This window comes from Mus musculus, chromosome 13 (genome assembly GCF_000001635.26).
Source record: "Mus musculus strain C57BL/6J chromosome 13, GRCm38.p6 C57BL/6J".
Lineage (NCBI taxonomy): Eukaryota > Metazoa > Chordata > Mammalia > Rodentia > Muridae > Mus > Mus musculus.
The window spans coordinates 42,909,864-42,933,380 of record NC_000079.6 but is presented as its reverse complement, the minus strand read 5'-3'; the positions used below and the strand labels follow the sequence as shown (position 1 = coordinate 42,933,380).

Here is a 23,517-nt window from a genome sequence, read left to right as displayed (position 1 = left end):
GATAGCTCAGTGGGTAGAGGTGCTTGTCATACAACCTGGACAACCTGAGCTTGTCCTGATCCCAGGGTGCAGGGAAAGAACTGACACTTGAAAGTTGTCCTCTGAGCCCCCTGGGTGCACTGTGGTGCTTGGCACTTGTGTACCTCTATTCACATGAGCATCACACAACAACAACAACGATAGCAATAATCTAATTTTCAAACTAATGAACATAGTTATGCCCGCAAGGAAGACACAGGTAAAAGCAGGTGACTCTCTATGTCCTCAGCTCACAGTCCTTCAAGACCTCAGGGAGGGGAGATAGCCAAGGTCCCCAATAGGAAGAAATGTCAAAAACCATTTCATTTTAAAAGAAGAATGTCTTCACTATACTGAATTAAGCAACTGAATCATGTCCGGTTTGCCCAGCGAGTAAAATTTATTATTCATGAAACATGAGAACAGAGCCTAAAGGGATTCATAAACCCAGACCCTTCAACTCAGATGCGAAAAACCAAGAGACTCTGGATGTCTCCAGATGACCGGAGAAAAAGCTGTTGACGGGTGTTAGCAGATTGCTTAAGAGATGTGGGCAGGGGTCAGAAGAGCCAGAGACCTCCAGGCTATTGGATGTTCTGAGCTTCAGTTTCTACATCTAAAATATGGAGGTGTCTACTCAGGGGCTTTTGTGAATAAAGTTGAAGATTATGAATATGGCAGAGCAGTGCTGCCTCAGAGGAGGAAGATATGAGCATCTGCTATTAAACAATCAGAAATATCTCGGGGCCTGGGGTACAGCTCAGAGGTGCATAGCATGCCCAGTATGCCCCAGGATGTAAGCCTTTTCATGGCCCGGGTGGGGGTGGGTGGGTAGTAGGAATGAGAACTCATCTCTTACTACGTAGCTCAGGCTAACATGGAACCTACCAGCCTCCCGCTGGATCCATCCCATTGAATGCTGAAATGACAGGTATGCGCCACGGTCCCTGTTTGCTTCCTATTGCTGTGTTAAACACCACGACCAAAGGCAACTTGGAGAGGAAGGGGACTGTTTGGTTTGCATGCCCATTCTCTAGGGAAATCAGAGCAGGAACTCACACAGGAACCCAGGGCAGAAACTGATGCAGAGGCCGTGGAGGAGTGCTGCTTCCTCGCTTGCTCTCCATCACTTGCTCTGCCTAACTGCTTATACCACACAGGACTACCTGCCCAGGAATAGCATTGCCCACAGTGAGCTGGGCCCTCCCACATCAGCCAGTGATCAAGAAACTGTTCTACAGGTTCATCTAATGGAAACATTCTCTTAACTGAGGGATCTCTCTTCCTGGGTGACACTGGCTATTTTTGTGAAGCAGACCAAAGAAAAAAGAAAATCTAACCAGGACAAGCACCGTGCCCATTTTCCAGTAATGTTTTGTGTGGCCTTGATTTCCCTCCCCTGATTTAGCCACGAGTGCCTTTGGCTAAGCTCCACTGATCCCTCTGACCACAGTTTCTCCAGCTCCATGCTACTCATTCTACCCGCAGCAATCCCTGCCCCTCTGCGCAGTGACAAGAATACGTCACCTTTCCATCTTACCTTCCCTACTCTAGAATTGCTGCTCTTTCCTGTAGTAAGTCCCCTGAAGGCCAGATGCATCTGTATCTGACTTGCCTTTAAGCTGCCTGACGCTACTTCCAACTCATATCACTTAAATACTGCCTTGTAGTACATGATCTACTCTGAAACCATAACCTCAACCCTTACTATTTAAGAAACTGAAGCATATTGTTCCACTCCTCCGAACCTTGTTTTGTTTTCTACCACACTGAGTGCCTCTCTCCTATCCAGGGAAAGTCGCAAATAATTCCTATAATTGGCAGTGGGCTGGGCAGAGGAAAGTGGGTAAGAGATGTTGTCTGTAATCCAAAACACCAGGGGAGTGACCCTTCTTCCCTCTCTTCACCTGTATCATGGAATTTACCTACTAATTCCATTCCTCTCCTGTCCAGATCAGTCCTCTTGCACAGAAAGCCTCCCTGTGAGACTGAACCTACGCTGGTTGCTTGCTTTGGTGGGCTCCCTCAGCACAGCCAACCTAGTCCGTAGCTCTCACCTAGAGGCAATGGTCTCATCCAGATGGGCAGTGTCAGAAGACAGCATTGTCTGTTACAGTGCAGAGGGCGGGGAGAGAGGAGGATGCTCAAGATATCCATGTGCTCGAGGCTCGGATGTCACCAAGCACCCCCACCATGTGTAGGATGCTGCCCTCCCCCCCCCACACACACACACATGCAAAACCTTGGGAGACTCACGAAGCTCACAGGCAAGAGCCAGAGTGGCAGATTAAAGCCATCCATCTAACACAGGTAGCTCGGTTTCCTTTCTAGTGTGGTCCCAAAAAAAATGCCACATCCATTGCCATTCCCTGAAGCAAGCATCAGGGGACTACATCTTGGAAAACATTTCATTAAAGTCAGCAAGACATCAACACTGAAGTACAGAATTATGTTTGGGGTGTGTGTGTGTGTGTGTGTGTGTGTGGTGTTTTACATTGTAATCAGAGAGGTTTGGGGGGCTCTAAGCAATGGCTTGGCACACTCCCTCAGAACTCTAGGTGGAAGAGCATTACTAATGCTGGCCTCTGTGTTAAGGGGACCGGATTTTGACCAGGTCGCATTCCATCAGCAAGGGAAGCATTTGTCATTGCCACCTTGGCAACCGAACACAGCAGTATTGGATTTGGTTACACTCAGATACTAAGCAGAAAATTGTTATGTTCGCATAACTTTAAAACCAACCGAAACACTTGTGAGAGGGAAGAAATGTATCTCGACAAATAATGATGCTGAATTTCTGTGAGGAGACATGAGTGCAGAGACATCTGTCTCTTAGATACAAGAGAAGGGACACAGTATAGTCCCCCATTAATCCTCAACTGGTCCCTAATCCTCTTCGGTGTCCTTTACCTGCAAGTCTCATACCCGGTGACTCATTGTAAAAGTTCTGTGCAATCTCTGGGGCTGTCAACCAACGGCAGGAAAATAAAAAAAAGCAGAGAATGGTGAACTCCGAAGAAGAGCCTACTTCCTCCAGAACCCTAAGTTTAACCACCCTTGATCTTTCTGCAGAGAAAGGGCCATGGAGAGGTATGCCAAGCTATACAGCAGGCTCCGGAGACCGCAGGCCAAGGCCCTGTGACTCGCATAGGCTGAACAGGGCTCTACCTGGCATGGGGTAAGAAAATCACAGCACAAGGTGATGCAGCAGCAATAAGGTATCTGTCCCTCTAGCTCAGGGACTGCAGCTCTGTGCCTTCTCCTTCAGGCCCTGTGAGTCACACAGCCCGTTCACCACCCCGCATCCTTGCACATCACAATGGAGAGGAGAACCCCGGGAGAGAAGAGAAAGTTCACCCTCAGCCTCCTTCTGGACCAAAACAAGCCAGTGCTGCGATTATAAAATCACAAAACCCCTGTGTTTGTGAGTCTGTGAACGATTTCCACATGCCTGCTTCCTAGATTCTCTCAGGACTCTGGAAATGAGCCTGGTACTCTTATCCCGCACCCCATTTCACACGAAGGGGAACAGAAGTATGAGGGCAGCGGGGGACTGGAGGGCTGGAGGTCTGGGGGGTCTGGGGGTCTGGGGGAGGGGTTGCAGGTGTTGTCTGGCAATGCTGCAGGAGCCTGGCTCGGGCTCCCTCATCCCCTGAGGCTGCTGATTCCTTCTCTGTGGTAAACACTGCCAGGAATTACACTCTTAGGATTATCCAAGAAAAATAAACCCTGCCTGTTTTCTCCACTGGTGATGAGAGAAATCCTCCCAGCTGAACCTTGCTGGGATTTAAGACTAGGTATTCTCCAAGTACATTTTTATTTTGTATTTAATTCACAGCTAATTATGGGATAGGGGCCAGAATGAACACTGGCCCCTCTGCCACAGGCTTACAGGGTCCATGTTACTCCTGTTGGGTTCTTTATGTTTGTTTACAAATCCAAGGGGGAATTCCAGAACCCTTAGCAATGCCAAGAGGGGAGCAGGCAGAATAGATTCTTGATCTAACCTTAGTTTAAGCTTACCTTAAGCTAACCTTAGATTGCTTACCTTTCCCCTCCCTCTGTTCTCACCCCTTTCTCCCCCGACCCCAGTCCCTGTTCTGCTATTTTTAACTTAATTTTTTTTTAATTTAGCATAAGAAATGCTAAGTCTTATTCTGGCATTTTCATGCATATTACATTATGCTTTTTCTTATTAGAAGGGTATTAAGGTTGTCACAAGAGGAAACATTATTCTTTATGTAATCTGAATCCAAAAATGTTCTCATACACGTATGCATGGTGTGATGTAACTCTGTAGCTAATATATTTATGATCTAGTGTGGTTTTTACCCCAAAGCAGCTTTACCTGGGCTATAACACACAGGCATTTCTCTGTCCTCCAGAACTCACTCCTCTCAACCTTACACACGCCGCAGCTGCTCTGTTCGATATTTTATTATCTCCATGAAATTAAAACCAGGGCTATGATGCTGCTTATAACACGGGGCTGTTCATAGTCTGGAAACAAAAAACAAACAAACCTCTGTATAATGCATTATCATCTAAGTGGCCTCCAGTGGTGGACAGTCTGAGATCCTGCAGGTTTGCCCAGCTCCTGACACTGTCAGGCAGGCTCCACCAACCTGAGCTCCACCCAGCCAGCTCCTCCCTTCTGGCATACATGTCTTCTAAGACGCTTGTACTTTTCTTCTTAGCAGAGAATAGATCTTCTACTGTAAGGTTTTTGTCGCTATTTTTGTTTCTTGCATAAGATACTGCATTTTGAGTATATCCTCTCTATTTCATTGTGTCTTCCAGCATAACGTGAGGAAGAAAACAAGGCTCACAGTCCAGTGCTCACTAGGTATCTTAAGCTACCTCTTACAACCTTACCAAGACAAATCTGATTCTGTGCACAGGTTTAACCTCAAAAAACCCAGGGCAAGGTGGGAGAGGTCCACAGATCTGCCATTTCTTACTTCTCCTACTGTAAAGGGCTCTTCCAGCTTTGGATAGTTGAGTGTCTTCTCTGTGTTCAGTTTGAGTCTAGGTGGTAGCCACAGGCTGTTTAACAGCAGATGAATAATCCATCCTAAAGCAAGGGGAAAAGTGTAGCATGCAGTTTGTTCTAAAGGGGAATTCGGGAGGGCTTTGGGCAGTCAAAACGATTCACTGTGTGCTTATCTGGAAAACAGGCACTCTTGCCTTGTGGTGGGTTTCGTTTACAGTGGCTGGCGATGAGACTCCTCTGTCACTGAGTGCCGAAATTGGCAGAGCTTGCCTCTTAAATGCGTGGCAGATCCTCGGTGCCTCCTCTTGCCAGCACATGCTTTCTCATCCATCCTTTTGCCATGCTGAGGAGCTCCACTGCCAGGTGATGATGAGGCTCCCAATGTGAGTTAAGTACTATTTACAGACTCTGGCATCCATCAGACCAGCACTTCCCGTTGGCACGTTTAAGTCCCTCAAACCGAGCCTAGCTCTCCCTAGCCCAGAAGGCTGGCTGCTAACTATGCAGCAGACTCTATGAGTACCTAGCTCACCCGTCAGATCCAGAGGTGTTGCTACTGTGAGCTTCCTAATAATCCCGACCAGCAAGCGGTATTACGTTCTGGTTGGCTGAGGTTTTCGTTTTGGCTTTGTTTGTATGCTTAGTTTCTGTTTCAAAATTTCCATCTCCAGAAGAATTCTACTTATTTTATACCCCCTTCCCCTTTCTCTTTCTCCTCTTGTCGGCACTAGGGATTGAATCTGGGGATTCACGCTTGCAACACACCCTATCACTAAGCAACAGCCACAGCCAGTCCATCTGGCCATGCCTTCCCCACCTTCGTCTCTTTCTGTTCATGTTCATGTTCATGTTCATGTTCATGTTCATGTTCATGTTCATGTTCATGTTATGTTGCTGCTGTGCTAAGTATGTTCCATCCAGAGGAACCTGCTGCTGGGGCTCAGAAGAAGACCACCATTGCACTTGAAATGATACCACTACTGAGGTGAGGGGTATCACAGAAAGCAGGATGTCTCAGCCTTAAAAGTGAAGCTCACAGAAGGGAAACCCCATGACACACCCCACCCCAGAACCATCTCTGGGGTTATGGCTTGTTTAGAAGCTAATTGTTTGATTTTATAATTACTTTTGTGGGGTGCAAAATAATTATGGTGCAAGCGCATCTCCAAGTGCCAAAATAGCACAGGCAATTGTTCTAAAGTGCACAGCAAAACAATAAGAGAGTCAGGACGGTTATTTCTTAGGTGGAGATGAGACAAATCCATCCCCCTGGGTAAAACGTGTCAGCCTGCCCGAAGCCCACAGAAAGGTCACGGTGGATGTGAGAAAGCAAAAGAGACTCACAAACCAGATTCAGAAGATAGGCTCTTTCTTTTTACGTTGCTTTTCGTTTTGAACCTGTTCTGGATCTTCTAGGACCTCTAATGGACTTTTAAAAAGACCAAGACTTGAGCCAGGATTGAGGGATATAACTGTGGTCCCCGACTCTTCTGACATTAGTCACTTCTTCAACACACACACACACACACACACACACACACACACACACACACTGATAGTACTAAGACTCATGCATACTGGGGCACACCCATAGTCCTAGCTACTCGGGAAGCTAAGATATATGTTTGAGAGCAGCCTGAAGACCCAAAGTGTGATTTGTTTGAATCACACACACAGAGGATTAGATAATTGTTAGGAACTTTTTCAATTCAGAGATCAACTATGGTGATACATTGCATGTAGATGGGTAGTATTTTCTAATTACAGGGCCTTTGCAGTCATTAGAGCATACCCAACACTTTTTGCAAAGAACAAGTCTGCAAGCATCTTTGGCTTTTCGGGGCTGTGTTGTAGCTTATGAACAGTCACGGTGTGTAACATGTGTGTGAAGCTATGAGCCAGCAAGCATGTATAGGTGGACACCAACAGGTGGGGTTCATGTGTCTTGTGTCATGCAATATTATTTGTGGATTATTTTTCAAGCACTCCAATTTATAGCAAACGTTCTCAGCTGATAAACCCAGGTGGGAAGCCCCAGGACTGGAGTTAAACAGTCCCCTGGGGTTTAGGTACATCAGTCAACTTCATTTTTCAGGTGGGAGAAGCTGGGGACAGAAGTGACTCGAGGGTAGGCAGATGATAGCAGTGGTCCCCTGGGCTTCCACACTTGAAGTAAACACCTCCTCCCTCTGAGAATCCCAGGTTGAGAGTTTGCTCTGGGAGGTTGGTTTTGTCCTAATTTTTCTGTATCCTTTTCCCCCTCCTTAGTCCTGCAATTTAAGCGTAGGACTTCTCTGCCCAAAATACCATAGCTTGGAGGCTTGGTGAAGGGTGATTCTCAGGCAGCTGGGCATGGCTGACAAGCCCATTCACCATAGCATAAGCAGGTGTCATGAGGATACCTTAGCAGCCCTGAGCTGTTCTCCATAAAGTGTTCGTAGTGCTAACTACAACCTTAAAAGTCTGTTCAAATGCCTACAAGGTAATGAGATGTATGAACTAGAAAATCACACACACACACACACACACACACACACACACACACGCGCGCGCGCGCGCGCATGTGCTTATAGCCAGCCTCTGTCTGGATTATCTAAATTTACTAGTTTTCTTCAATGGTCTGAATTTACCCTTTCTTAATCAATATGCCTTCAACCCTTTTCTCAATCTGTCTCAAATGTCTTCCAAAGTGGCTCTAATCCAAGTCACAGTCAATGAGTATCAGGAAGGACAAATTGGACTTTCACACATACATTGCCACAAGAATATAAATAAAATAGGATTGTTACTTTGTAACTCAGTCTGGAATTTCTCAAGTGAATAATCCATAGGTTCCTGCATGACACAGCAATGCCACCTCTAGGTACATACTGAGGAGAAATGAAGACCTGTGTCTACACCTAAGTTTGCCCAGAAATGTTCACAGTGGGACATTCACAATAGCTCCTGTAGAAACAAGTCATGTACCTAACTGATGGATGGATGGATGGATGGATGGATGGATGGATAGATGGATAGAAGGATGTGGTATACCCACAACAGAACATACATAAAGGGAGGCGTGATCCCTGGTATACAGTATAGATGAGCCTTAAATACATTGTGTGTAGCAAAGGGAAGCCAGACACAGGAATTTACATAGGACAGGGAGTCTATTTATATGAAAGATCCAGAGTAGGGAAATATATAGACATCAAAAGTAGATTTGCACTTGCCTGAGATAGGTGCTATAGACTGGCAGAACAGATTAACTAAAAGGATCAGAGTTTTGGGGAGGGCCTATAGAATAATGAGGAGCCTTGCAGCTGCCTCTAGTGATGGATGTAAGATTCTGTGAAGATACCCAAACTGCTTACATGCTTTAAGTTAGTGAATTAGCAATTAGGTATGGTGTGTGAATTACGTCTTAATAAAGCTGCTAAAGAAAAAAAAATTCCCCTAGGTCATCTTGCATCCTTCACGTATGGCATCCACTCAAATCTCACTGCTCCCCAGCTCCTGTGTATTTCCCCCAGGCACAGCAAGCCATTGTCCTTGAAGTCACTTTAATGAATGGATTTGTACTTATCAGCTAGATGGGTAATTAATACATTGACAAATATTCATGTGCTGAACACATTTTTGTTCCACGCTTAATATCCGTACATTGCTCTAGACATTAGAAATAAAAGACCAAAGGGGAGTTGTGGAAAGAGTCTGGCTAAGAAGGCTCTCTACCTTAGATGGGACTTACAACTTTTCTCTACCCTTGCTCTTTATCCTGTCCCCGGGTGACCCTTTGTTAGCCTAATCCTATCTATGCAATACAATTGAACTCAGAAGCCCTCTCCTCCAACAAGTCCTAGGTGGCTTTCCTCCCCTTAAAGGAGAAAGGCTCTCAATCTCTGGTCTCTGACATCCAAGTATCATCTCTGTCACAGCAGCACCCCTCTCTGGGCTATCAGGTCCTCTCAGGGCAGGAATTCAGACTTGTCTCTTTTCTCGCACCAAGATCACTATAGCATCAACATCTGAGAGGTCAGTTAACCAACGGCCATATTCCACTCTCCTTCTGGCAATGCTAAAGAAATCCCACCATATCTGTCTGCATATAGTCTGCTGCTAAGATGCTGGATGGTTTCTATGCTGGGCTGCAGTATCTATAGTTCATTCTTTCTCTTTCCATCTTGGCACCTGGATTGTTTGCTTAGATCCAGGTTCTCTCACCTGAAGCCTTCCTTTTTTTGGGCTCCTTTCTTCCCAGCAACATGACAGGTGGAGAGACTGTCACTTCTTTCCCTAACTCTGGCTAGCTAGCCTTCAGCTGGACCCTATTCATGTCCTTGAGTTCATCACAACTGCCAGGCAGAAATAGGACATTATACACAGCTAATGGCAGCTCTCAACTGGTTAAGGTGCCCCTCCCTTCAGATTGACATTTTGACACTCTCTCTTTCCCCCCCCCCCCTTTTTTTCAGTGCTAGGGAATTGAATCTAGGATGTCATACATGCCAGGCAAATGCTGCACTCTACAACCACACCCTTCCATTCTTCTTGAAGCCTTAAATGTCCAACCAAGTACAAGAAGTTCTTTCCATCTGTGTTGGTCAGTAAATCACAGAAAGAATCATTTGGGTCTAGAAAACAGGTAAAGAACTCTTTATCCACCTCATGAACAGTTGCCATGCACAGAATCTTATTAAGTGTCATACACAGATTCTAGCTACTAATCTTTCAGTTGGGTTTATCACCTCCGCATGTAGGATTCTGCTTTAAGTTACAAAGCTCCCAAATATGTAGACACCTAATGGAACCAAAGTGAACATGAGTAGATGGGGTCAAGTGTCAGGCAGATACTTAAACAGAAGAATTTTATTAGCAAAAGTATCCATGAGTGGAATATTATGCTAAAGTCAAGCCTGGTGATGCAAGACTGTAAACCCAGCTACACAGAGAGGAGAGGCAGGAGCATGGCAAGTTTAAAACCTCCTTAGGCCACCTTCCTGTCTCTAAGGCATCACAGAGAGGGTTGGGAGATACAACTATGGATGGGACCCCTGCCTACGGTGAGCAAGGCCCTGTGGTCAACCCTCATTACAAAACAAGTCAAATAAATACCTAAGAGAAAGAAAAGAAGAAGGAATACTGCACTAAAAATAAAATTAGGTGATGGTTTCCAATCGCTAGTGTAGAAAGAATACAAAACACATTTCGCATGCAGGTCAGAACTGCAGGATTTTCATCCTCTGACAATGACTGCTCAAGGTCAAGGGACATTCGATCCCGAGCTATGAATGGCCACAGTGGCTGAGTCCTCTTTCAGGTCTGGTTCATCCCAGGGCTACCAGTCATGTTTGCAATGTTAAAACAAAACAAAACAAAACAAAACAAAACACCAAGCGAAACCAAAACCAAAGCCCACCAAAATGTATTTCAGAATCATTTGGGATTGAGGAGTCTGGGTGGTAAGTTCCTGGTAATATACAACCTCTCTGGTTCCTGGAAACTATTGTTTAGTGTTTCATAAGCTTGTTTTTAAAGGTAACTTGGTGAGGTCATCTTTGCTTCCAAGCCTATAGTGCTCAGGAGATGAAATCGGAACTCCTTCAAAAACCTCCTTGGGCTTTCTGAGACCTCTCTTGCTCCAAGCAAGACGTACCACACTTGCTGTCCCTGAGTCCCACAGCTTTCCCTCTTAGACACTTCACACTTCAGTGGACTTGCGTGTCTACCTTCATCTCCCTGGCTCTTCTCTTCTGTTTTTGATTTCTGTCTTCCCAGTGCTTCTCGGAGTACCTCATGTAACTGGTTGGAAAACTGTCTGTGTTCACGGACGCCTCTGTTGGCTTGTGGCATTTTCTGCCGTATTCCATATGTTCCCCCTGCAAACGCTCTTTCCTGGACTCTCAGTGCTCTTTCATGGTTTCAGTCTTCTATTTTCCACAGTGAAATACTTCTTCTCTTTACCTGAAACACTCTCCTTTTCTCTTATTCCAAATGTCCCTTCCTCGGGGAAGCTTGCCTGCCTTCCTCACCCCGTTACCAGTGTCTTCAAGCTGTTTGATAGCTGCTTTCTTGTGGTGGCCAAAGTCTAAGCTTTTTAAAGGTAATGAATAGCTGGTTGGTGTCCTTGTTGGTATTAACCAATCACCTGGGCAGGGCTTTGCGCAAACAAGCTGAGTTCACAAATAATGAAGTTCAGCTGCTCAAAGACTTGACCCCTGAAGCAGAGGATGAAGGCCCACCTTCAGTAGACTTGCCTGGCTCTACACACTCCTCCTTCATTTCCTTCTAAGCACACTTCGCATGTCTTGCTGGCTTCCCCCACACCTGCTTTACATGCTTGGGTTCAAATCCAGGGCATCCCACATTCTAGGCAAGTGCTTTCTCACCAAACTACACCCTCAGCCCTTCTGTCTGCTTCCTCTCTCGCCTCTGCGTTCCCTTACTCTGAGAAGTGACTGAAATCCATCTCCATCTGTCCACTTCGACTACTGAGTTGTCTGTAGACGGACTTCATCGGTATAAATTTAGGTCCACCCATAGCGTTTGTTCTTTTACTTAGGATATCAAAATATATATGTTAACCATGAGCTAGGGAGAAAAAGGTTTTCCTCTTGGACCCAAGTCAAGAAATTTAATTACAGAAGAGGCAATGCACCATAGTACAGCAGAAGGAAAAACCCAAGGCAAAATTGGACTTTGCTGTAACCAGACAAATGATAGTAATCACAGCTAATATTTCTCAAGCATGCTCCCTTGCCAGGCACCATGCTAAGTGCTTTGTACCAATTATCTCATTTAATCCTCATAATTCCGTGCGGTAAATAATACTGTAATATCCTACCCGGCTAGCAAGGGGAGGGGCTTTATTTGTAAACAGACAGGAAAGTCCCAGGGTCCAGCTGTGGACCACTGCTAGAAGCTGCATCATACTTCCTGAACCTTTCTGCTTGCAACCCAGGCATCACATGGTAGCTTGACCTTGAAGGACTGGCTACTCTGCATTCCCCTGATCTCTGTAAAAGGTAGGGATGTGGGCCATAGAAACTCACAGGGCATGTTTCCCTAAAGGGCTGTCCTGCTGAGAGCCTACAGTTCATGTAACAAAGATCCAGGACAATTCTCCCTTCAGCATCCACATGGGGAAAGTAGGCATAGTGGCATACATGTACACTTCTAATCCCAGCACTTGGAAGGCTGAGGCAGGAAGGTTCCTGTGCATTTGGGGCTATCCTGTGCTATCCAGTGAAACTCTGTCTCAAAAAGAATAATCATTAAAAAAATCATATGAGAGTTGACTAAGAAACATGATGAATACTTTTAGCTTCTAAACTGAAACCTGGAGGTCTGTTCAGCAAATCAGTGGATTAATATGCTTGCATGTGAATGCCCGGAGAACAGCAATCACACCTAAGTGCATCAAGACAGGCTAGCATATTGATTAATAACCAATAATGCCTCGCTTTCCAACTGCTTTTTTTTTATTACTTTTAAAATGTCATGGCAAAAACAAGACTGAGCCTCCCAAGTATTTCTCATAACTGTTAACATGTTTTCTTTCTATTGAAACGACATCTTCACAGAAATGATTTTGTTTGTGTGTGATGCTGGAGATAGACCCCAGAGATTCACACCTGAACACAGGCTCGACTACTGAGCTTTACCCCCAACTGCACCTTAGAGATCACTGGGAAGACTGCTTTCTAAAAATAAGTCACCATGATTAAGACTCACAAGGAATTAAAATAGTAATTGAAAGTTCATGAAATGATATACTGAAATATTTCCCTTATGTTTTGGATTTCTCTGTATATTTGCTTTTTAATCATTTGTATATGAAATAGTATCTTCCCAGTCACTTTCAATATAAAATTTTAGTGGAAATGTAATCATTTCTCATAGCTTTTCAATATACACAATTTCTACTTCATTTAGGGATAATTTTCCCCCCTCTCTTCCTACCAGTCAGCCTGTCAAACAAATAGATCAAGGAGAGTTTTTGAAAAATGTACCAGAAAATTCTGCTGTTTCTCCTCATCTGTGGCTCCGATCAGCTTAGCTTATTGAGATAGTAAGAGTATAGGACATGTAGCTATAAACACACATACACACACACCATAATTCCAATTTCTCTGAGTCAGCAGTTCTCAGCCTGTGCATCACAACCTCTTTGAGGGTCAAAAAAACCCTCTCACAGAAGTCGCTTAAGACCATGAGAAAACACAGGTATTTAAGGTATTTACATTATGAGTCATAGCAGAAGAAAAATCACAGTTACAAAGTAGCAATGATATAATTTTATGGTTGGGAGAGGGTTCCCACAACATGAGGAATTGTATGTAAGGGTCGCTGCATTAGGAAGGTTGAGCCCTAGATGTTGTGGAAGGGAAGAAATAAAAATGATCTAAAAACTAACATGCCGGAGCTCTGAGAAAAAATGTTATCTGCCTTTGTTTTATCTTGTGTTTGAAACTCTGTGGCCTTTAGCAATGAAGTGCTACATCCCTCCACTCCCTTTTCTGAGAGCAGCTTCAGTCCAGGGGGGAGATAGCAAAGACGGGCAGAAGCACAAAGCGGCCATGAATGGGTGGTGGATTTATTCTACAGCTTATTGTTATTAGTAGTATTAAAGCGATTGGGTTAAAAATAAGGTCAACAAAACCATATTTAAGGCTGATGCACAAATATTAAGAGCATTAAAAAAATAACTTGAAAGAAAAGATAATCGCTGTGGCTGGCGAGTGGCTCAGCAAATAAAGACACTGGACACCACAACCCAGTGACCTCGGTTCAGTCCCTGGGGAGAACAAGAACAAGAACTAAGTGCTATAGGGTATCCTCTGATCTGCATACATGTGTGATGGCATGTGTACATGTACACACAATGCACCCTCACACACACACATATACACACACATACACACACACAAATACACACAAATGAATAAGTGTAATTTTAAGAAGTTAGTGGCTAAATTTATTTTTATATTCTCTTCAACTAGTCAAGAATATTTTTTTTCTTTTAAAATTTACTACATATCAGCAAAAGACATTTGGTTAGAGATCTTTAGGTGGCAAAATTATAAAAATATGCTTCAAGTGTTTACAACAAAATCGTCATTTTAAGGAAGACTACTTAAACAGGACAGACTTTTTTGTGGATGTAGTTACGTGGCCTCTTTACGGTTGATCAGGGATGAGGCAGACTTAGAGAGTGAGAGATGCTGCAGAAGGGAGAGCCACCGCAAGCATCTTTCTCTGGCTGGAATGTAGTTCTTTGGGAGAGAGCTCGCCTGGCATGTCTAAGGCCCAGGGTTCTATCCCCAGCACCGCAAGGAAAAAGCAGGAGAAGAAAGGAAGGTCTTTCTCTATAAGTTTTGGGAGAAATCTGTCCCCTTTAAGCCCTGAGCATACATTTACTTGAAAAAGGCCATTGCTCGGGTGAAATGCTAAGCAGATTAAAGCGCTTGGTGCAGATCCCTGAGGCCCACGTGGTGGACAGAAAGAACTAACTCCTCGAAGTTATTCTTCTCGGACCTCTGTATGGGTGACATGGCTCAGGCATAGACACCACACACATGCACACACACATGCACACACACACTCTCTCACATTCACACACACTCACACACATACACACACATACACACACCACACACATATACTCTCACATTCACACACACTCACACACATATACACACATACACACACACACCACACACACACACACACACACACACACACACTCAGTGAATGAAATAAAATTTTCTGATGTTCCTGCCATACAGAAAAAGAATGAACCCAACGGTACCACACTCTTATTTGGCTCAACAAATGAGAGTACCACACACCTGGTATAGTGGTACAAAATTAGGTAAAACTTAGACACGACGACCTTAGCCCTCCTCATATATGGATCTTCTGCGATTAAATACGTGTATCATGTTAAGTGATACAAGAACATCCTCAGTACACACTTCTGAGAGCATTCTGAAATTTGAGGCTATGGAGAAAGCACGAGTCCTGAAAGGAAGGCAGATGGCAGGTTAAAATACATGCCAGCCTTGAACCGCACACAGCACATGTTAGCGGTGATGGAGCTCATAATTACATACATAAGCATACATCCTTGAGTGTAGAAACACCCTTCCCTTTTTATAGTAGTGCACAGAGACACTCATTTAAACAAACTCCCACGAATGGGGAAGCAGCCCATTTGGGATACCGTTCAGTCAACAGAGTGACTGGCATTTAATAAGTAGCTTGGCTCGAAACACATTCTCCATTATACTGTATGGGAAAGGTCTAGTTTGGGGTCCAATTAATCTGCTCACATGCATTCACCTTGCTGTCTCCAGTTTAGCAGTCAGCATAATAAACAGACACATGCCAACATAAGAAACAGACGCATGTCAACATGTGTGACTCAAATACCATTAAACCCAACAGGAAGGGCTTCTCTCTGTCCTCCCACCTCCGGGACTGTCCCAGTTTGCTCTTGGGTGACTCGCTTGCTCGCTCCACACCACCCAGCCTCTCTCACATTTTAATCAAAGAAAACTATAATTACGAGAGCAGGACTCTAATTTTGAAAAGACATTAGGCCATCCGCAGTCACTTCATTACGGAGCACTTCCGAGGCCGGCAGAGAACTGGGGGGGGGGGGGTGTCTAAGTAATCTCTGTACTTCCAAAGGGAACACTGAAAAGCTGCCTGCACAAGCAGGTGTAACTGGAGCTAAGCGTTGAGCTCAGGGCTGGCCTCTGTTACATCTGCTGCTTAAAAACTTTTCCGCGACCTTCAGTGGCCCACCAGAATCTGCACACCGAGCTGCTGGGGAATTGCCAGGAGACTCCTATATAGGCACCTCCACAGAGGAGTCCACACACAAGAAGAGGCTTCTGCCTGCTCCAGGGCCAACTATCCCTGGTCCTTGGCTCTTTCTGCCCAGGGCTGCTGCCTGCACCTCCCCCACTCTGAGCACTGGGCATCTGTCCAAGAGGGACGAGCTGTGGCACTCAATAAACAAACAAACGAGCAAACAAACAAATACCCCAGCCATATTTTACTCTAAAGAGACACCATTCCAAACAACTCCACAAATGCTCAGTGAGCTGGGTCCCTCAGAGGTCAAGGCCAATGACTTCTTCCAGGGACCCCACCTGAAGGAAGCCCACAATCTGTAATGTAACCCCGCAAATTTCACAGCAGAGATGGGGCTGGGGGTTGGGGTGAGGGTGGGGGTGGGGGAACAGGTGTAACATTTTTTTTAAGCTTCTGTTGCTGCTGTGGACAGATCCCCTAAGACCCCCCATCTTGTCAAATCAAAAAGCCTACAGTTGATTCTTTGGGCGCTGCTGAAAGCCCACTGGCTCCCGGTGACACTCTGCAAAGTGCAGGGCCCGGCTGCGGGGAGCGAAGGTCTCCACAGTTGTCCAGGTGGCAGATTCCGTCAGCACCCGGGTCCGTGGACTGACAGAGCCACCTTCCCGCCACCTCCCCGACGCGCCGGGCACTCACCGTCGCGGCCGTCCTCCCCCCGGCTGCAGTTGCTGCAAATGTGCTTGATCTCCTTGCCCAGTTGACAGTGGATCACAAACGACACGTTGTTATTGTTGTTGGGGGCGGGGTCCTTCGGGGGCTTCATGCTCAGCAAATAAAAAGCTTTCTTTTTGGGCTTCACGGCGGCGCCCGCGCCTGGCACGGCGCCCTGTCTGCAGCGCGGCTTCGCGGCGCGCGTGGGCTCCGCCATCCGCTCCCCGAGCGTCCGGGGCTGGTCGCCGATCGCTGCCCCGGGCTCTGCCACTCGCGTCCCCCGGCCGCGCCCGCATGCCCCCACGCCACACCAGCGCCACTGCGGGGCGGGGCAGGGCAGGGCGGGATGGCGCGCTCGAGGTCTTGACCTCTTCGAGCCTGGACAAATCCCGAGACCCCGGGCGGGGTGGAGGTGGGAAGGGCTGCAGAGGGCTGAATCCGCTCTTCTATCAGCGAAGCTCTGGGTCTCCTGGGCTCTGCCTCCCCGGGGCAGCCCCACCCCTCGGTGAATCGCAGCGCCCCGCAGCTCCCAGCCGGCGGGGTTTTGTGGCCACCTTCACTCTGGAAACTCAGGGCAGGATGCCACAGCCACCCCCTTCCAGGACTCCCGCTGCCAAACGCAAGCAAGATGTACTACAGCAGGCGGCTGTCCCAGCTCTAGGGTGGAACTGAGGCCAGAACAAATTATATTCTCAGGCGGGTCCAACCACAACCCAGGACTAGACAACCTGTTACAGCATCCTTGCTTTTGCTTCCAGTGGGAAAGCTTCCCCGAGATGAAGGGGACTTTACTCCAGGGTCCTTAGTTGAAGTCAAAGGGGGAAACCCATCTTCCAGCCACCCTCAACATGCAACTTTAGGGACACTAGCTAGTTCACTGAATGCTCCTCAGCTGCCATTGCTCTGTGATCTCAGGCCGAGCAAGGCAGGCGCCCTGTCTGCCTCGAAGACTTCCAAAGAACAGCTCCCGAAAGAAGGCAAAGCCACAGTCTCATTTGTTGAGGTTTTGATGGTTCTGAGTGACTTTTAAAGGTCGCTTTGTGTTTAAAATCCACTCATCATTTATAGGGCATCCCGAGACTCTTAAAGAACTTTTCAGGGAATCTAGGCTTTGAGAGAAGCTACACTTTACAAACATCTTAAATGCTTTATTTATTTAAAAACAAACAAACAAACAAACACCCTGAGGCCTGGAGATTCTGGTTTCCTGGGCCATTGTTGAGACCCAGGGTTCTGTAACAGTTAACAAGCTCCGGGTGGGGGTGGGGTGATTTTGAGGAACTGTAAACAAGAGAAACTGTTGTTTACAGCCAGGTGTGTCAGACTCCACAATGTCCCGTTCCCTCTGTGCCTCAACCTTACCATACCCAGTTCCTTCTATTTGAACCTACCAAAATAGTGTCAATCAAAGAATGTACAGTCGGACAGTCACTTCCTGTTGTTACCAAGAACTTTCTGGATGCTAACTTCAAACTATTCTGGGAAACTGAACTACACCAAGGTTGCTGTTGTCTCTCCCCTAACCAGAGAGGCTTGGCACCCTTGTGAGGGTCACGTGCTACCTCGTATTGTTTCTAGGCACACAATCTACCATCCAATCATTTGTCAGCCCAAACAGGCACAGGCAGTTTCACTTTTATCTTATTGGTAAGTCGGTGTGTTCTGCCACCCTCTGCCCTGGAAAGGATGTCAGCCCCAGGGTAGGGGGCAGATGTTGGAGAGGTGCTCTCTTTAATCAGATGCCCCTTTGTACAAGTGTCCATCAAGGTCTTTGGTAATATCTCCCTTTCTCAGCTAGGTCGTCAGCCCTAGAGGTAATGGCACTGCCTCTGCTCTTCTCAGATTAGGTGCCACTGGATTCCCAGCTCATACTACCTTGTATCTGGGAGATGACAAAGATACATTTGTGATGTTGTTCGGATGCCTAAAGGGATGAATCTCATGTCATGGGCAAACAGATTTTCTAATCCTTAGGCCTTGCCTTCATCTTAGGTTTCCTCTTAGCTCTGCCAAGAAGCGAGGAACTGTGTGTCCAGAGCACATTACATCTTTTTTTTTTTCCATTTTTTATTAGGTATTTAACTCATTTACATTTCCAATGCTATACCAAAAGTCCCCCATATCCACCCACCCCCACTCCCCTGCCCACCCACTCCCCCTTTTTGGCCCTGGTGTTCCCCTGTACTGGGGCATATAAAGTTTGCAAGTCCAATGGGCCTCTCTTCCCAGTGATGGCCGACTAGGCCATCTTTTGATATATATGCAGCTAGAGTCAAGAGCTCCGGGGTACTGGTTAGTTCATAATGTTGTTCCACCTATAGGGTTGCAGATCCCTTTAGCTCCTTGGCTACTTTCTCTAGCTCCTCCATTGGGAGCCCTATGATCCATCCATTAGCTGACTGTGAGCATCCACTTCTGTGTTTGCTAGGCCCCGGCATAGTCTCACAAGAGACAGCTACATCTGGGTCCTTTCAATAAAATCTTGCTAGTGTATGCAATGGTGTCAGCGTTTGGATGCTGATTATGGGGTGGATCCCTGGATATGGCAGTCTCTACATGGTCCATCCTTTCATCTCAGCTCCAAACTTTGTCTCTGTAACTCCTTCCATGGGTGTTTTGTTCCCAAATCTAAGGAGGGGCATAGTGTCCACACTTCAGTCTTCATTCTTCTTGAGTTTCATGTGTTTAGCAAATTATATCTTATATCTTGGGTATCCTAGGTTTGGGGACATTACATCTTTTTAAAACAGTATTTTGAGCCCTGCCAGCCTTTCCAACTTCACTCTCTGCCCCACAGGTCAGAATAAGAAGACTTGCGTCAACCCCACCTGGCCTCATTAAAACAACTGGACTGGAAGCAATCTGTTATTCACCCCCTGAATACTAAGCCTGACCCAAGGCTGTGTGTCCTGATCTTAATTGGCCAAGTACAATTGTGATTGTAGCATAGCAGACTTGGACATAGCCGCTAGCAAAAGCTCACATATCAAAGGATATGTCCTGGAGGCGGGGGCCTTTCATTTAAGAGAAATGTGCAAGAAGAATTGACTTGCCTTGGACAGCTACTTGGTTGGTGCTCTCTCTTCCTAGCTGTCCTCCTTGAGTTTACAGCCTCTAACTGGTGCTGCCCGATGGTACCTGTTTGTGATATGAAGCTATTTATGTACTAATACTTTACAGGGCAATAAAATTACGACCCAGTTTCTCAGTTGCACTAGCTACAACTTAAAAGGATAGCAGCCACGTGTAACCAGCAGCTGCTACAGTCAACTGGGAGGCTGACAGATCATCTCCCCCCTGCCACCACCACCACCATGTTTTTCTTAGATGTATGAAGATTTATATCTGAGGCTGAAGGACAGAGCTGCCATCTCCTATTGCTACAACAGAAGGTTGGCTAAGACGATCAGAGTCCAACACATGTAGTGTTTGGCGGTTATATCTGGCGGTTTCTGGCACCAGTTTACTTCAGCAAGTAGCGGGGCTGATGGGGACGTGTTCCTTGTGTTTGCTCTTGACCTTGTTCTGTGCACTGTGTTCCTCCTTGCTGAAGCTTGTTTCTGACGTCGGCTGTTAAAGCATCCTAACAGACAGCTCGTGGTGCCAAGGGATGCCTTTTACAGGACCTGTGCTTGTCTCCACCCACAGACAACTCATGCCTAATGATTAGCCTGTTCTGGCTTAACTCAGTTGATACCGTTGGCAGTTTTCCTCTCCCTTGCATCAAGAAAACGGCCATCCTAAGGTATTTTATTAAAGAAAAAAAATACAGCGGGGCTTTTCGTCAGCTTTAAAAGCAGGGAGGAATATATTATATTGAAGGGAAAAGCATCCCCACGCGTCCTGTCACCTCGAACAGGTCTCGGTGGTCTTCCCGAACTTTTTACCCAGATAATCTAACTAGGAAGGAGCCATGATGATCCATCTCTTTGTCACTTATTTGAATGACAACCTGCTCCCGTCCCATTCTACACTTGACTTAAATTGGTTTGGTGTCCAGAGACTCTGCTACTTGAGATGCAATCCCAAAGACCTGCAGATTCAAGGAGCCTATTACAATTGCACATCCCAAGCTCTGCCTCCAAATCTGCATTTTAACAAGATCTTCAAGAGACCTGGATGCGGTAAGGTCTGAGAGGCCCCTGCGGGAATCAGTATGGTGATGCCATTAATTGTCTATGGGAAGAGTGCATATTTTAGCTCCAAAGCAAAAAGGTAGGACTTCTGGTGTCACAGGGCTTAAAGTTTAGTGGGGAAGAGGAGACACTTGGTAAAAGGCTAGACATCAGTAAGAACAACAACACACACTGAATGGAAACATCAGATCTCCAATCAGGAATAGTCACAGAGAACAATGTGCTCATTATCTGGGCTGGGAGCTCTTGTGGAGGAGGTCCTACAGAGATTTAATGGACAAGGTGGAGCTGTGTTGAGAGAGGCATCCATGGAAGGCTGATCTGTAGCAATTGGGGCAGGAGGGTAGTAGTGGTGGTGTCAGAGGCGCAGTGGGGAGGACGCAAGCAAGCTTGTAGAGGAAAGGAGTTGTGCTGGGTTCTGAAGGTGAGGATGGACACCAGCCATCAGCCAGCAAGATAGTAACCAGAAACTGGGCTTTCTGGAGGAGAACAAAATTATGGTGATGTCAGAGGCCCCTGACGTGCTCCCGGAATCTAAATGTGAGAAGCTGAGAGTGCTCTGTTCCAAACCCCATGGTTTAGGAACGGGAAGTGGGCAGAGTTAAGGGAAGAGCTTTTGTTATGCTTTGTATCTGCTGCTTTTCTTGGTGCTGTGGAAGAATTCCCAGCCCAGGTCAGTGAAGGGGGAGAGGACTTGTTTTCACTCATGTTTGGGGTTGTATCAGCACATCATGGTACTAAAAGGCATGGTGGTGGCCAAGTCTGTTGAGAAGGGAACCGTGACTTCTTACTGTCACTTGCTGGACAACAAGCAGATCCTAGATCAGAGGCCAGGCCAACTATAACCCACAAGGAGAACCCTGTGGCAGTATGCAAGTTGGCCATCTAGGCTCTCAGTCCAGAAGGTTCCACAATCTCCCCCAACCAGTTCCATCAGCCTAAACCAAGCATTGAGCCTACAGGGGACATTTGATTCCCAAGCCATAACGTTTAAGAAGTTCCTTAGCTCTTACCAAAACGGACACATTTAGGCTAATACCAGGCAGATATAGAACCATTCAGAGGGGTGTACTTTGAAAAAAATAAATTTATCATATATCCACGATGCAAGAAAGGTTTGAAACTCCTTTCTCCCTTCTGTCATTGCCTGTCTTAAACTGCTGTCCTTTCTGCGTCTATATTGTCTGTATCTCCTGTCTCCTTCCTAGCCCCAGTGAGCGGAATGGCATCTACCCCTGTATCTGTATCTGAAACCTGTGGATGTGATCTTGTTCAATCTTCCCAGACATAGCCAAAGACCTTGAGATGAGGTGACCATCCTAAATTATGTTGGTGGACCCAATAGGAAGTATTCTTATCAAAGACACACAGGAGGTGATGAAGAGGTGGCTCAGTGGTGTGTGTGCTGATAGAAGATGCAAGTTTGGTTCCCAGCACTCACATCAGGTGGAGCACAACTGACTGTGACTCCAGATCCAGGGGAATCTAACACCCTCTTCTGGCCTCTGTGGGAATTGCACTCAGGTGTACACACTCCCACATAGTCATATACATATATAGGTTTAATTAAAATAACAATAAGTCCTGTCTCTAAAAGACACATGGGAGAGTCGGACAAAAAGAGGAAGTCCCATGAAGATGGACCCAAGATGGGAAAGCTGACATGAGAGCTGGAAAAAGACAAAGATGAAATCTTCCAAAGGTTTGTGGGGATCGTGGCTCATCTTAAACTTGGACTTGTGGTCTGCAGAATGTTGACATGATCTTAAACTTGGACTTGTGGTCTGCAGAATGTTGACATGATCAAAACCTGTTGTTTTAAGTCACAGCTTTCGTGTCATTGTTACCTAAGCACAAGACAACTAATATACTCATTAAATATTAACAATAGGCTATTAATTACAAAATAAGGAAGTATTTTTCAGATCTGGCCTATCATTTTTTAGACTTGGCCTAAATGTGTAGTACAAAAATTAAGTCAAAGTTAAAAATTCCAAATTGTTCACAAGCACAGAAGAGTGCTACACTGTTGTTTTTGGTGTGTGTGTGTATATGTGTGTATATGTATGAATGTGTATATATGTGTGTGTGTGTGTGTGTGTGTGTGTGTGTGTGTGGTGCATGTGTGTAGTGAGTGTGCATGTGTGTGTATGTGTGGTATGTGCACATATGTGTGCACATGTGTGTGTGGTGAGTGTGCATGTGTGTGTATGTGTGGTGTGTGTACACACATGTGTACATATGTATGTGTAGTGTGTGTGCATGTGTGCGTGTATATATGTATGTGGTGGGAGTTGAGGGGTGTTGCCTAGTGGGTGCTTTGTTTGTTGTGGCAGGAGACAGAATGGATATACAGAATGTAACTGAGGTAGTCTGGAGTTAGAGGGCACACAGCTTCCAGGACTTTGCACATTTAGTAGAGTGGTCCAGGACTTCTAATGGATGCCTGATGTTGGCCAGCAATTGCCTGGCCTGTTTATGTACACTGTTTTCCCTAGAAAACTCAACACATAATTTTTTTCTGTCCTTGTAAGTAGAGACCCTTTCTTTTTCACTTAAAGGAAGCACCTCACAGCTTGTCTTTGGCAACTACAAATGGCCCACTTTATCATCTTTTTACATCAGGGCCATTATGAAATATAATAAAGGCTACTTGAACACAGACACTATAATACCAGGACAGTTGAGCTGATAACCAAGATAACTGCTAAGTAAATTTAGAGTGGCTGGCATGTGGAGCACTGGATACAGCAGCAAGGGGAAGACTCTGGCAGGAGAGATGGTTCCATGTGCAAAGCAACCATTGCACAAACACAAGAACCCGAGTTCAGATCTTCATGTGACTGCTGGGTG

At 45.8% G+C, this 23,517-nt stretch overlaps 1 protein-coding gene across 12 annotated transcripts in view; it reads right to left on the bottom strand.

Moving 5' to 3' along the window:
- The window catches only part of Phactr1 (phosphatase and actin regulator 1), a 458,153-nt gene that overhangs the window by 205,146 nt on the left and 229,490 nt on the right, over window positions 1-23,517 (bottom strand). Inside the window, exon 1 of one of the 12 annotated variants that reach the window (XM_006516907.4) lies at window positions 16,514-18,563. The exons of 10 other annotated variants lie outside the window; for them this stretch is intronic. In XM_006516907.4, the coding sequence (XP_006516970.1) occupies window positions 16,514-16,745 (232 nt within the window). In that variant the 5' untranslated portion in view covers window positions 16,746-18,563. Of the gene's footprint in view, window positions 1-16,513; window positions 18,564-23,517 lie in introns of those variants that run through there. One more of the 12 variants, XM_017315484.2, reaches the window with a different exon arrangement.